General features: G+C 47.9%; 1 protein-coding gene across 2 annotated transcripts in view; it reads left to right on the plus strand.

Moving 5' to 3' along the window:
- The window catches only part of arr (low-density lipoprotein receptor-related protein 6), a 345,664-nt gene that overhangs the window by 307,189 nt on the left and 22,976 nt on the right, over nt 1-15,499 (plus strand). For both annotated transcript variants that reach the window (XM_037420245.2, XM_075886375.1), the window contains exons 15-16: nt 8,209-8,405; nt 11,483-11,680. In XM_037420245.2, coding sequence (XP_037276142.2) covers nt 8,209-8,405; nt 11,483-11,680 — 395 coding nt within the window. The remainder of the gene's footprint in view (nt 1-8,208; nt 8,406-11,482; nt 11,681-15,499) is intronic.

The raw sequence follows: 15,499 nt of genomic DNA on the forward strand, positions 1-15,499 counted from the left end.
TCTCCTTTCAACAACGCGCGCAAAGAGAGCAAAAAAAAAAAGCTGCTGTGGACTGTTTCTTCTCTCTCAAATGCCGATCTGCTTCTCTCCGCATAGACACACTCCTCCTTTCTCGTCACGTGCTGGCCACGCTGCGGCTTTGGCAGAGAGAGTAGTAGCGAAGGTGCAGTCGTTGTCTTTAGAGAGTGTCGGTGCTGGACATCGCCCCGCGCAACTTCTCTTGCCAGGAGAATGCTAAGCCGAGGTAGACTTACTTTGCAAGCTGCGTGCAGAATTGATTGACTCGTTGCAAGGCAAACGTGTGCAGACGCGCATAACCCGATTACTTCAATTAATGACAGATTGCCTGTGATTTGTGATTAAATGTAAGTCTTCTGAAACTTCCCGCTCATGTGTTAGCTCAATGCACATGCGCCACTGCATGAGGAGCCCTCCGTTTACTTAGCTTTTATTAATTCAAACTTCTTTTAATTCAAACAAATTTTCGGCCCCTTGGAGTTCAAATTATCGAGATTCAACTGTATTTTCTAAGCTATTGTGTGGAGGAGATATAGAAAAAAACCCTGGTTCCGATGGTTGGCAAAAGAAGTGCTAATGATGTGAAAGGAACTGAAAGCTGAAATGGGTAGGCTAGCCCAGGGCCAAATTAAAATCTCTAATAATGTCGTAACAGTGCGCAGTGGTGGAACAGCTGTGCCATATGTGCCATTGTGCGCCAAACCACCCCTGCTGCACCAAACTCGCCTATCAGCTCCATACTGTGCCGCAGCACCAGAATTTAGCTGCAAAGTGCGAACGCGCACCGTGCACTGTGCCGGGAAACGTGTGTGAAACATCATCTTTTTAGTTTCATTGAGAGTGTTAAGTTTCGGTTTCGTAAAGGTTGTGATCGCTCCAGGAGAGGCTGTGAACTTTGATCCTTAGGGCATAGTCGCAATTTCTATGCACACATGATCACATCAGGCTTCAATGTGAATGGCTCGCGAACGCTGCGCTCTCAACACGAAGAGACTGCGAAAAGAACATCTCTTCTTGCCTCAGCTGCATTTTATTACACCAGCATTTTGTTCAATTTTGGGATAATGGATCTAAAACAGTTGTCTGCCAGCCTTACAATTTCTTGCTATAGCATTCATTGCTTCGTCATTCTAATTCTAGTGACACTGTTTTTTTTTTTTAACAACTTTGTGGCAGCATTCGGAAAAGAAAAAAAGGATGGCAGTAACGGTGCTCATGAGAAGGGGGTGGTGGTCAGCTCCTGGAACAGCCTAGAAAACACAGGTGCACATGATTGCTCAATACTGTATTGCTCAGCGAGTGCATGTGCATATTCTCGTTCATTTGACCGCTATGCTTTGCGCTTATCGACTCTGGGGCTGATGCTGGCACGTTCAAGCAATAAACAAAAAAAACATGGGGGTTGTACATAACTGCAAAAGTCTCAGTTGCACTGCAAAGGTGAAGTTATGAATGCGTAGCAGCAATTCGTAATGTTATACCAACGTTGTGTTAAATGAAAGGAGGCTGACAACTAACTTTGTCGGATATTATCTCACATAACTGTACAAAACTACAGCCACTTCAAGGAGAGTAACATGTTTTGCACAGTCTCTTCGCGGTGAGAGCGAAGGACGTAGAAGTGTATGCGAGCCACCTGCTGATGGCTGTTGAGTTAGCGTGCGCATCAATGATTGTGACCACGTCAGCGACCACGAGACGCAAAGTTCATAGTTGTTGCTCGAGCGACACCCCTCTTTTCTCTCTCTCTCTCTCTCTCTCTCTCTTTTTTTTTTTTACTTTCTTCATGCCGGGCAGTGCGGTTCCTCTCTGCTTGGGCATCAGGCCTCCCTGTTGCGTCACAAGTATTTTGAACAGAGCTGAATTGGCTCTGAATATTCTTAGTGCTCTAAACTTGCTTGAAAAGGCCCTTTAGGCTGCTTCATGCCTGCCATTTCAGACTAGAGATCGCTAGGGTCCGTATTCCAAATTTTCGCATACAAGACTAACTCACACTGAAGATGCAAAAGAGACAGCGAGAAAGACAACGTGATTCTGGGATGTGGGGCCCGCTCTTGCTTGCCATCTCGGCTCGCGCTTGGCGTCGTGTAAATATATCTCAACTATCGCCTCGTTCTCCTGTGTGCTCTCCCATAACATTTTGGTGGATGGTGCTGGGTAGCAAAGCATGACGGAGCTTCGCAGTGGACGCCGAGTTGCCGCTTCCAACATGTCTACAGAAAGGGATGCTGTGTCAAAAGCTATGCTCAATGCACCAATGGTCCCCACCTCACCTGTGGTCATTGTGACCTCTTCACCCCGCACTCCTGGCAACTTTTCGGGCACTCGCGGTGAGAATGTAGATGTGTGGCTTCGACCGTACAAGCTCGTGAGTCAAAATCACAGGTGGGACCCAACCATGATGCTGGCAAACCTTATCTTTTACTTGAAAAGAACAGTGAAGATGTTGTTTAACAACAACGTGGAAGAGCTCACCAGCTGGGACATCTGTCAGGCGAAGTTGCCTGAGTTGTTCACTCAATCTGCCGACTGCAAGCAGGCAGCTAAGAAAGAACTTGGTAACCGTGTCCAGACATCCACGTAATCTTACCTGGCCTACATTCAAGATGTCTTGACCCTCTGCCGTAAGGTTGGTACCACTATGATCGAAGCCGACAAGGTAGCGCGTGTACTCAAGGCCATCACTGATGATGCCTTTAACTTTCTTGTATTCAAAGGCTGTTCGGCAGTTCAAGACGTCGTAAAGGGACACTAAAGTCAAATAACAATTTACGCCAAAGTGAATGCTCAATGTATGACTAGATCTAAAATGACAATATAATCAAGAGCAGTGCCCTACTCACAGAGAAATTAAGGTAAGTGCACAAGAATACATGTGCCCCGGTAGGGCATTCTCAAAATGATACCGACACCGTCAGACGAACCACCTACAATTAATCACTAGTAATTGATCTGGTTGCACTAAATGAAGAACCTTCCAGGGATCAAGAAACGCAATAAAATGCTGCTTGTTCGTTTCTGTTTGGCTCATGGAAAAAAGAGCTGCCGGACGTTACTATGGAAAATAACGCGAGTGGTTCAATAATTTAGTTTTCGCGTGGTTACAGGGGATATGTTGTGCCATTTAGCAGGGCCTAATTGAGCGAAAACACGTCTGCAATCTTGGAGCCAATGGCAGGAAATTGATCAATGGCCGTTATTGTTGCTGTGGCTCTTCCAGCTTTCGTTCTGTGTACTGGGGTCGGCGACCGTGCTGTAAAGCTGGGCAACGTTGCGCACAGTGACGTCAGTAGGACCGCTTTTTGAGGCAAGTAATTTGAAGTGCCCTAATCCAATGCGGGCGCCTCTAAAACGTGATTTTATTTCAAAATAAGCCCTTTCTTAGTGCAAAAGTAACACTACTAAATTTTTGGACCACTATTTCAACAATCAACGTCGACTTTATAGCTGCTTTTAGTGTACTTTTAAGGAGTGCTGATGCTTTCAGAACGCTAAAAGCCGTCGCAGTGCCCATCACATTACCTGTCTCTTGAACACTGCTGCAACGTCAACTTGTGAGGACCTCCGTTTAGAAACCCAGCCCAATCCACCCTCTGCTGACATTCGACGCGAAATCGAAGCGCTTCCACCAGCATCTTGAGGGTCCTTACGTTGAATGATTCTCAGCCCACCATATCCATCATACAGAGCATTGTGCGCCAAGAATTGGCAAACGCGGGCCTTCAGATGATCTATTCTGTGCACCGAGCTGATGTCCTTGCGCCTACTTTGAACACCCATCAGCACTACCACCGTCCTACTCCACGTAACCAAGATCCAAATGCATTGAGGACGCCTGATGACAGGGCAATTCGCTTCCGGTGCGAACGAGTGTGACACATTTCATGTCATTGCCGAAACATGTGGACCCTGCCCTCACGCACAAGCCCAAACTTCAGAAACTTCGACGCATCAGCCCGCCCTTCTGGCCAAGAACCTCCGTGCCATGACAACTCGGCTCCTTACAACATGACCGCTACGACCAACGCCCAGTACAGCTACTCACCTTCACCGCAAAGTGAAGGTGAGTAGCTGTACTGGGCTTTGTGGTGGCGGAGGAGATCAGGAGACTTCTGATCTCCTCCCCCACCTGTTCTCTATCCCCGTCCTATGCCCAGCGGTTTCCTTTGGGGAACTAAAGGGTGCAGCTGCTGGAGGAGACGATGCTGCTACAACTTGCGCTCCAATTCCTTTGTTGACGCTCCCGACCAACCGTAACCTAATAAATGTAAAAGTGGATGGTTTATCTGTTAAATTTTTAGTCTACACTGGCACCTAAGTTTTTGTTATGAGCTCACACATTCATCATCACTTGAAGAAAGTCTCGACTCCAGCCCCTTCACGCTGTGTTCGTGTTGCTGACAGCGGTGCAGCTGCCGTCGTTAGTGTCTGCCCAGCATGCGTTACTATTGCCGGCCATCAAACCTCCGTCCCCTTCACTGTTCTCACCCACTGCACCAATGATGTGCAGTGGGTGAGAATGATACACCCACCCTGCCCCTGCCCCTTGAGTACACGCGCTGATGTTATTTTTGGTCTAGACGTTTTGTGCGCCCATTCGGGTCTCATTGACTGTTCAGCTGGCACTGTGCAACTTGATCTGCCCTGTATGACTGATACACCCACCCTGCCCCTAGGTCGTCTGTGCTCTGCTGAACATGTTCATTTGGCACCCCAGTTACCTGCATTGCCGTAACGCCGTCGCCACCTGTACCTAATGGATAACATGCTCATGCCCATTACCGTAATTACTCGAATCTAACGCGCACCTTTTTTCCGGTTAAGCGAGTTCATAAATCGCATGCGCGTTAAAATCGAGTGCGAAAAAAAAATTAATACAGTCATTCTATTGCCATCGGCATTTCCAAAATGGCCGCCCCCTACGTGCTTCGGCATGGTGCGTCGGCGATTTCTGCCTATGTGTTTTCCATGTGCAGCACTTCGTACGTGTGCTGAGGAGTTCGTCATCTTGTAGTTCATTAGCATCGACGGCATGGAAGGGCAGACTCCAAAAACTCGACGAGTGCACCACGATGCCGCTTTTAAAAGAAAAGTCATCGCGTGTCAACCCACGCCTAAGGGGGCTTCACCCCTAAAAACAGCTTTCCGGTACTCGGGACCTTATCACGTATTGCACCAGGTGACCGACGTCACCTATGGGATAGCCCCGCTGAAGTCTTCATGTCTCCTGCCTTAAGCTTTACTGCTCAGCAACGTCATAGAAAGCACCGAGACGGTGCTTCAGCACTCGGGGTTCATGTTACAAGACTACATCACGCTATAGAAGCAAAAGGGACAGCGAGAAAGACACCGTGATTCTGAAATGAGGGGTGCCCTCTCTCTCGCTATCTTGGCTTGCGCCTTGCATCGTGTAAATATATCTCATCTGTCACTCGTTTCCCTGTGTGCTCTACCGTAACAATATGTCCCGCGAGCTATAATTGATCAGGTTTGGAAAAAGACCGCTTTTGTGTGCTTGTGAAGGGCCTAGTGGCAGACTGCCACCCCATGGTGAAAGTAGTTTCTTCGAATACACTCACAAACGCTGCACTCAAAGCATAAATACTGCCCATCATCACTGGCCGTGCAATTGTGAATGAGAACAATGGCGTTATGAAGGCACACGCCCAGCTAGCGCGCGCTTAGTTTAAGCGTGACAGCATAACTGTCGCAAATGCTGCAAACACAAGTGTGGTCGTGTTGATACGATGATGGGCCACCACGAAAGTACCATCCAACGTGTAGTGACTCAATTCGATGCTGCTTGCCGCAACACTACAGAGAAAGAGCATGCACAAATTGTAAGCAGAAGTACCGTTTGCCGCAGCCGCTGTACAGAAAACCACGTTCGCTATCATCTTGTTCAACGGTAGCGAATACGCTTCATAGATAGGCATGTAGCGCAGCCTAAAATTATGAACATTAAACATGTAAAAAAGCATGAAGTGTTACATCTTCACTGTACTTGGAAGTTTTTGCAAGCTCGTACGAGGCACGGCATGGTTGGCATGCTCCAAGGATTGTTAGAACTTCGCGTTTTCTTGTGCATAACTCCGTATTTAACCACCACTTACGGCTGCAAACCGACGAGAAAGAAAGTAAGCACCTGCGTGTTATTGCTAGGTGGCCTTCCTTGCATTACCGTTAAGGTGTGCCCGTGAAGCCAACCTGCACACCAAAATTCTGTTCTAATTTGCATGCCAAGTTTAGCACCGAATTTTCCATATACTTTGTGCATGTTATTCCCAAATACAGTCGAATATCGATACTTCGAACTCGGAAGTATCGCAGACGGGGGTTTACCGCAGCCGTAATCGATAGCAACAAACGCGGTACGACATGCGCGACGATATGCACCAAAGTACCGAGACAGCGGAAGAGGTAGCCATAGCACTCGCAGTAGCTCAGACAAATGCAACCGTGATAGTCAGTGACTCGCAAACGGCAGTGAGAAATTTCGCCAATGGCCGCATCTCCCCGGAGGCACTACGTATTCTACAAGGAGGGTGTCGAACAAGCCCCAGAAACACATACATTACATAGACACCTGCTCACGCCATCGCGGGGGACAGCAACAACGGAGCTGTACATGATGAAGCTTGAGGGCTCACCGACCGAGCTGCCCTCTCAAGTGCCGCCCCAGCCTCCTCCGTTGATTACAGCGCAGCAGACGAGTGGGAGTGGGAAGACAGAATGACGAGATACAATGACATTACAAAACATTATTGATTACAGAGGGGCATATTTCCGCCCCCTCACCCAAAATGAACAAAAAGACAGTCTGTTCAATGGCGGCAGTTACAAACTAGGACGCATCCGAATCCTGCACTCTCGCACATTATATATCCTGATATATACAAAACGGGCAGGTGCAAGCGTTGTGACTCCAGAGCCACTCTGGAGCATATGTTATGGGTATGTAGAGGGATTAGTGCTCATAACAAGTGTGCAGCCTCTGCTGACAGCCTTCGCGCGTGCTGGGAAGCCGCAATGCTCAGCTCCGTCCTTGAAGACCAAATGTGGGCCGTCCAGCGAGCCGAGGAAGCCGCCAGGATTCAAGGACTCCTAGCTGTAACCTAGGCGGAGCCATTTGCCCACCCCATCTACCCGTCGGACTCTGAATAAAGTTCTTTCTTCCTCTCTCTCTTAGCGCGCGGCGTGCGAAGGAGGAGGGTTTTTACGTGACAGGGACAGAAAAGGAAGAAGCTTGACATGGGCGCATCGCAGATTGGCATTTGAGAGAGAGCAAACATTCCACCGCAACCTTTTCTTTTCTTTTCATTTTCTTCGCGGGCAGCGTTGAGGTGTCGCAGGTGCCGCGGCAGGATTGGGCGGGGTGCTGAGAGTATTTTCGGAGCGCGGTATGTTCGAATTAATCGTCAGAAGTGCTTGAGCATTTGATTTACCGGGCGTTTTCGCCCATTGGAATACACATAGCTTTAATGGGACCTCATCGTGAGTTCGAATTAACCGGAAGTTCAAATTAATCGTGTTCGAAATAATGAGATTCGACTGTATTACATTCACTCGGTGTGTGAACAGGTACCTCCAAGTTAGTGAGAGTTCAATGCATGTGCTTGCTGGAACCAAAGCACAAGACTTATAATCAGATCTTACCGAATGCAGTGGTGTATGGATGAAATTTCACTACAACAAAATTCCACAATTTTTTTTGCAATTCTCGTGCTCGCGAGAGCTTCGTTCGCAATTCGTACCATTGGGCTATCATATTTAAGTGCCCCATCTATCATAATAATTCAAAAATTTCACAGTATCGACAGAGTGAATGATGATAGACAGGGCGAAGTGTCCCTACGTTGGTCTCTCCGTCCGCTCCTATCACACTAGAGCACGCATCTCGACTTCTGTACTAGCTGTGCATAGAGAGGACCTCCTTCAACCTACATGGTTACTCCACCAGCTTACGCTGCAGATGGTGCTGGGTGCAAGCCTGGCATTTTTTGTTGCTCCAAAAGCGCAAATTCCTGCTTCTCTTTCTGCTGCTAAAAGCTATCAAATCTATTTCAAAAGCACTTCCTTACAGTTGTCTAAAACAGCGTTTAGCTGTGGCTTGAGTGCAAAGTTGTTGCCACATAGCAATGCTTTCCCAAAGTGGGAAGGAATGTTTTGACAGCCAGGACAACGACACAGGTGACCACCATGGCTGTCAGCACGGGTGCCCATCCGTTTGCCCTGGCACTGGACCCGTATGCGCGGCAGCTATTCTGGAGCTGCAGCCAAGGCAACCTCATCAACATCAGCTCACTGGACAGTGGGCGTCCACTGGGCATCTTGCTGGCCTCGGGTGATGACCGGCCCAGGCACCTTGCCCTGCACCCACACCTGGGGTGAGAGCTCTTTCTCTGCTTCTAAAGGGAATAAAATCCGTCTTAGAATACTGCATTTCCAGTTTTTCTCATTTGCTTTTTTACATTTGTGGGGTATCTACAGTCGAACCCGCTTATAACGAACCTGTGATTGATGTGGCATCTGTTCGCTGTATCCCGAAGTTTGTAGTAAATGAAACACAGCTTTTCAAGAAAGTTGTGAGTGAAAACACAAACTTTTTTTGCCCCAAAAAGTCCGTGATGCACGTGTCTCGAAGAGTAGAAGTGATAAGGGCAGCCTCGAGTTCGTTTAAAACGGCAGGGTGCTCGTTCGCTGAGGCCCATGGCATAAGCTGCATGAGGCACTGGCTCCAAAGTTTCGTCGTTCTCGCAATCCGATTCCTCCAAATCACTCTCGCGACGTACTTCATTCACAATGCCCCAATCCGTGCAAGGTTCTGCAGTGTCGGCATCATCATCGACCGTAATTAAACCATCGCAACAGATGTCCCACCCGCTCTCCCTGGTCAGAGTCGACGACGCGCTGCCACAAATCGCCGCCGCAGCGGTCCTGTTCAGAAGCTTCAGGCTTGGCATCGGGCCCAACGTCGACTAAGTTGGCCTCGCGAAAACAGTTTCGCGTGCATGTAGCCGTCACCACAGCCCACAAAATATTTACCATCTCCACAGCTGAATACCGGGACGCCCGAGGCGGCAAGTTTGCTGCCAGGTGGCCAATAGCTATGAACAAGCGCTCTGCCACGCGGCACTTAACGCACTGATTATGCTCAAGCCAAGCGGTCACACTTTCGACATTTTGTTGAGTGGCACAAAAAAGCGTGCTAGTCCTCCCGTCGGCCATCATGACCACACACGCACACCAAGAGGGAGCAAGACGCGCACATGTGACACTCATGCCAGAACGCGTGGAACAGCTCTGGGCCCATTTCAAGCCAGAAAACAAAACTAATTCGAGCCAGCATGGCTGGGGTCGTGAAGCGGTGGAGACGAGCGAAAGGGTTGTGATCAAGAGAAGAGAGCAGATTTGCGAGACTAGGGCAAGGAGTTGCGATAAAGAGAGGGGACGATGCAGCGGGAGGGCGACCTTGTAAATCAAAACACATGGGAAGGAGGCAGGTTGGGTAGCTTGCTTGAAAGGTCCGGGAAACTCACACGTAGAAAAACTTGAAAAGAGTGCCTGCGCGCGCAGAAGTCATAGAATGGCCGCCTGGATCAGTGCTTAGGATCAGTGCGTGCGGCGGTGTTCAAAGAATCAGCGGCCATGGTCAAAAATCGTTTTGTTGCGCCGGCGTGTTTGCGTGGCCTCACGAACGTGGATATTTTGTGATTCGTACCGCGCAAATCAACAGCCGTTTTCGCGCTTCCGCATGCATGTGGAAGGCATGCTGAGTCGAGTGCGAAGTGAGCAAGAACAAGTCCTAAACACGAAACGAATCGCATATTATCAGAGTAGGTGGGGTAGCGTACGCGCGGGGTGATCGATGATGTTGGCAAATGGTCTGGTCACTTGAGGTCGGCGACACCAATGACAGTACCAGTGATCAAAAACAGGGTAGATGGCCGACCGATCTTTGTAATAAAATTTTCATCTATAAAATGCAGTGGTGGGAAACCTGCGCCGATTGGAAATCGCTGCACCATACTGCTTCAAAAAGATCTTTTTTGTCTAATTTACTCCATTTCTGCACCACAAGGTGGTTTTAGAACCGAAAGTAGTGTTGACGGCATGCATCGTGAGCAGATATTACGTGATGGTGGTCATCTTGTACACATGCACTGCTCCCAAGACTGCTGCCTTGGGGTACAGCATACCTGCTATGTCTCCCGGATTTCTATCGTTTCTTCCGTTTGTACGGTTGTCTTGAAAATCTCTTGGGAATCTAAGTTTCTGAGCTGGTCTGTTCGCATTGGGAAAAATGCCATTCAATTCACTCCAGGCTTTTTGCAAAACCACCGTATTTTATTATAAACGAATTTTAGAGGCGTTCATCTAAATTTACAGTGGAGTCTCAGTGATGCTAAACCGTGGTAGATACGAATTCGTGAAATTCCCCAGCGAAATTTATGTGTCCATTGGGCCACAATTAAAATGTTTCGAACACTTTTCCTAATCGTGGCGGGTGATATGAACTTTAGTACCGAAACCATCGAGCGAAGGTCGGAGAAGAGTGTTTGAAGCTTCTGAAGTACGCGGAGAGCAAGTGCTTGCACTCTTTTACAGTGCGTGTGGTTGTTGCCACAACCGCTGTGGACGAAGCCGCGGTCGTTCTTGAAACGATTATGTGTAGCGATAACTTAACTGACACAAGCCCGAAAGTTTGTGCACGTCCAGCGCTTGATCAGTCAAAGCAGCGCTAGTGAAACCCTACCCTCTTGTGTTCGGTTGCCATTATAAGACCGCAACGCCAATGTCTGCGCTTGCGATTGGACCCCCCCCCCCCCCCCCCGTTATCTTGTTTTTCGCAATGTTTTTTTTTTTTCCTTTCTTTTGGTGACATAAAAAAGGAGGCAAATAATACAGCACGACCCCCCTGTAACAGAAATCTCCCGGATTCAGAATCTTTGAACTTGGCAGGTATGAGTACAGTTTCACTGCTGCAAAAGCACAAAATCGGCTGGTCACTTATTCTTAGTTTGTGGCCATGCCTTTTCTGACAATCATTGACAAAGGTCGAAGGCACTGTGGCATAGTTTAGATATACGACGTAGTGCCATTTTAAGCCTACTGCACGCTTTTAATAGCCGGCCAATACATGAGAGTGCTGAGGCGCCGATTGCTGCCACCTCAATCGTTGTGCGGGACTGTATTCAGCATGCACCACTTTGCAGAGACGAAAGCAGCTCATTATTGTGGAGTTAAGCATTGTAAATTGCAAGCACCAAGATGGCAAGCATGGCGTATGCATTCATGAGGCGACTAAAGAGGCAAAACTGATTATCACTTTTGCATTCAACTCTTGAAGGCAAAGGGTCTCGTAATTTTTCATCATTTAATGTGACAAATAAAGCCACATTGGCAGCTCAAGCTGCAAAACAATAAATTTTTGTAAATGTGATGTTTTTCACTCCCTGCGCAGGGTCCTTGTGTGGACCAACCTAGTGAACCCTGCCTTGATTGAGCGCTCGTTTGTGGATGGCTCAGCACGTCAGACACTCGTGTCCAAAGAGCTCCGGCAGCCAGGAGCCCTTGCAATGGACTGCCCTGAGGAACGCCTTTACTGGTCTGACCTTGAGTTGCAACGAGTAGAACATATTCACCTCACTGGGGAGCACAGGTAAGCTTCATTCTGTACCCATTCATTTGCAATTTCATTCGTGCTTAGGTGTTAAGCCAGCTGCCCACGACCACGCTCCATTAGAATACAGTCGAGACCGCTTATAACAAACCTGAGCTTGGCGCGGCATTCGTTCGCTGTATCTCAAAGTTCGTAGTAAATGGAACACAGCTTTTAAAAAAGTTGCTAGTGAAATTACAAACTTTTTTTTGCCCAAAAATTCTGTGATGCACGTGTTTCGAAAAGCAGAAGCAATAAGGGCAGTCTTGAGTTCATTTAAGGAAAGAAGTGGGTCTTGAGACCGAAAATCGCTATAAAATAAGATTTTTTGAAAATGCTATATTTGAATTCTCCCACTATCGCTTCCTATTCTCGCCAATTTCGCGCGTCCTAGATTGGTAATTTAGCCATGATAGTATATTATGCGACGTTAGTGAGCTGAATTTTTGGCGATGGACACGTGAAAAACTGGCTTTTTCAGCGCCACGGTGTTGCCGTTCTATGCTTGCTACAGCAGCCGTCTTGGTCGCATTGGAAAGAGCCGCTCTTTTTCTTTTATATCCCGCCACACTTGTTTTTGTCCACTCAGTATGTCCACCGTGAATCCGGGTAAAAAAAAAAAAAACCATCGCGCGAGTTTAATGTGCAGTGAGCACACGTGACTAAATCGCGCCTTCCGAACCGCCGGGCCTCTCGAGCTGTCTGCTGCGTGCGGCAGCGGAGCCCACGCAAAGGGGTGGGTATATGTCACTTCATACTTGTCGGCTCCCTGAACTCGCATGAGCTAGTGAGAAATTAGAGCAAGCATTTCTGTATAGTTTCTACGTTCGACGGTATACCGGTACGGCGCTGAACGAGCTCGATGAAGCCGCCAGGACAGTGCGGTAGGCCTGCGCTCTCAGCCGCGTTTTTCTGAAGCGCACGTGAAGCGGTCGGTGTATCTCGCTCACATGTCATTGTTCTTGTCGGCTTCTTGAACCCTTGCGAGCTCGCGAGAAATTGGAGCAAGCATTTCTCAAGTCTGCACATTCAGGCACCCCGCAAAACCAGCCCGACGAAGCGCTCCGCAGCCACCGGGCCAGTGCCTTAGGCCTACGCTATTGGCCACGTTTTGAACCTGGCTTGAATCTTTCATTATGCTGAAGCCATATCACAAGAAATCTACAGCAAAAGGAGATAATAGCGCGGGTATATCCGACACGCACCTAGTACAGGATGGCGCGGCGACAGAACACGATCTGTCGGATGAAACGCCGACATCTCCGCCTGTTTCCCCGGCTGCCTCGGACGACGTCGGCGATAAGCAGCACATAAGGAAAGACAGAACCTTCTCCCTTTTTGACGAGCGCTGATCTTGCGCAACAGCAGAAAGTGAGTGCTGATAAGATCAGCAGCTTATCGGCAACTTTGGTGAGCGAGCGCTAGCTGCGAACACTCGCGACAGCGCGCGAGGACTCGGACCCGTCGGCGGCCACCTACGGGATCGTCGACTTATCCGCGATAAACAAGCTTCTTGAAAGAACGGCTAAATGCCGGACATGCAGTGGGACCGTTTCTATTGAAAAAGGTGAGCGTGAATATGGACTTGCGATGAAGCTGATTTCAGAGTGTCGTAACTGTGGACTTGTGGACAGTGAGTGGAGCTTTGGGAGGGTACCCAGTCAAGCTGAATGCGCTGCATTTGAAGTCAATATCCGTGCGTCTCGTGCCGTGCAAAGCACAGGGAATGGCCAGGCAGCCCTAAACTACATCTTCTCTGTAATGGGAATTTCTCACAGGGGACTTCACCACAAAAGCTATCAATGCCATTAGAAAAATAAACTGAATTCTGCGGCAACAAGAGCTGCAGACAAGGTCCTCTCTGATTGTGCCATGTCAGTGGAAACATTATACCAAGATCTGTGCTTTGACAACCCAGGTAATGTGGCCATCTGTTATGATGGCACATGGATGACCAGAGGCCACCTGTAGCACATTGGTGTGGGTGTTGTTATAGAGCTGTTTTCTGGGTATGTTTTAGACTATGTTGTCCTGTCAAATTATTGTGCCGGCTGCAAGTGTGCACCACCAAAAGAGCACCCAAATTACTTGGTTTGGGAGTCATCGCACATCTGCCAGAAAAATACACAGTGCAAATCAAGGCACATGGAAGTAGAGGCAGCAGTCACACTCTCTGAGCGCTTAATTTCCTGTCCCGGCTTGCGGTACACAGTTATGCTGTGTGATGGGGACAGTAGATCATTTCGTGCTGTTGGAGACTCGACAGTTTATGGTTCAAAAGGAGGACTGTATAAACCATGTCCAAAAACGAATGGGTACTGCTCTACGCAATCTTGTTCAAAAGCATAAAGGTTCTGGTGAAACACTAAGTGGAAGAGGCCGCTTGACTGGTGATTTCATAGAGAAATTGTCCAAATACTATGATTGGGCTCTGAAATCTAATGTTGGTGACGTAGATGCAATGCACCAGGCAGCCATGGCCACATACTATCATGTGACATCGACTGATGAAAGGTCCAACCACACCTTGTGCCCAAGTGACAGTGACTCATGGTGCAAGCAGAATGCTGCTGCTGCTAGGGGAGAACCGCTGCCAAGACACGCCTACAACTTCCCACAAAATGTCCATGATGCACTACTTCCAGTCTACGAGTGACTTTGTGACAAGGAGCTGCTGAAACGCTGCCAAAGAGGCAAGACACAAAATGCAAACGAGGCACTTCATTCTGTCATATGGTCTCTAATGCCCAAAGAGAAGCATGCTTCACTCATAGCTGTTAAGACTGCAGTTGCTGAGGCCGTGATGAGCTTCAATTCAAGAATGAAAAAAGCCTCCACACGTGTCCTCAAAGAACTTCAGCTAGAGCAAAACTCTGTGAGCGAGCGACGGGCAGAAGAGAAGGATTCTCGTCGGATCATGAGTGCCGAGCGAAAGCATTCAGCATCTTCCAGGTTCCTGCAACAAGCAAAGCGGGGGCATTGACAAAGTGGGGGCATTGTGACAAATGCTACTGCCCTGGTGCTTTCTGAGGCAGTTATATGCCAAGAAAAGCATTTTTGTTTGTGTAGAATTCCTTGAATATACAGAGCTTTGTTTTTTGCCATTTCCTCAGTTTCAGTTTTTTGGCCACCTTTCATTCTTCTCACAAGCGCTTCTCATTTTTGGTACACTGGAATTTGATCATTTTTGTCTTGCTGAGAAGCTGGATGCTTAGTGAGTGCAAGAAAGTGCCATATACTACTATAGGACACCATGAATTTTTAGAAAAAATAAAATACAAAAATTATCGTTCCTTGGTAATGGAAGGATGAACTTCTAAACTTCATAACTTTTGTTGTAGGAAAGCTAGAGTCATGAAACGTGCTTTTTGCACTCTTTGCTAATTGTAGAATACATTGACATTTAATTCAGCAAGATCTGTACAGTGAAATTACTGAAAAGGGAAATAAAAACAAAATGGTAAGGAGTACATAAAAACTGAGTTCATATTTGACATCTGCACATGTAAATACACTATGTCATAAGTTTTCACCACCCTAGCTTAAATAGTAAGATGCCTAATGGCTAATTGCCTCTTCCCCCTGTATCGTCGTTCTCACAATCTGATTCCTCCAAATCGCTCTCGCCATGTAATTCATTCACAATGCCCTAATCCGTGCACAGTTCCGCAGTGTTGGCATCATCATCAGCCATAATTAAACCATCGCAACAGTTGTCCCACCTGCTCTCCCAGGTCAGAGTCGACGCACTGCCACAAATCGCTGCCGGAGTGATCCTGTTCGGAAGCTTCAGGCTCGGCATCGTTTGACGTCGACGAA

The sequence above is a fragment of the Rhipicephalus microplus genome, chromosome 2 (assembly GCF_043290135.1).
Source record: "Rhipicephalus microplus isolate Deutch F79 chromosome 2, USDA_Rmic, whole genome shotgun sequence".
Taxonomy (NCBI): Eukaryota; Metazoa; Arthropoda; class Arachnida; order Ixodida; family Ixodidae; genus Rhipicephalus; species Rhipicephalus microplus.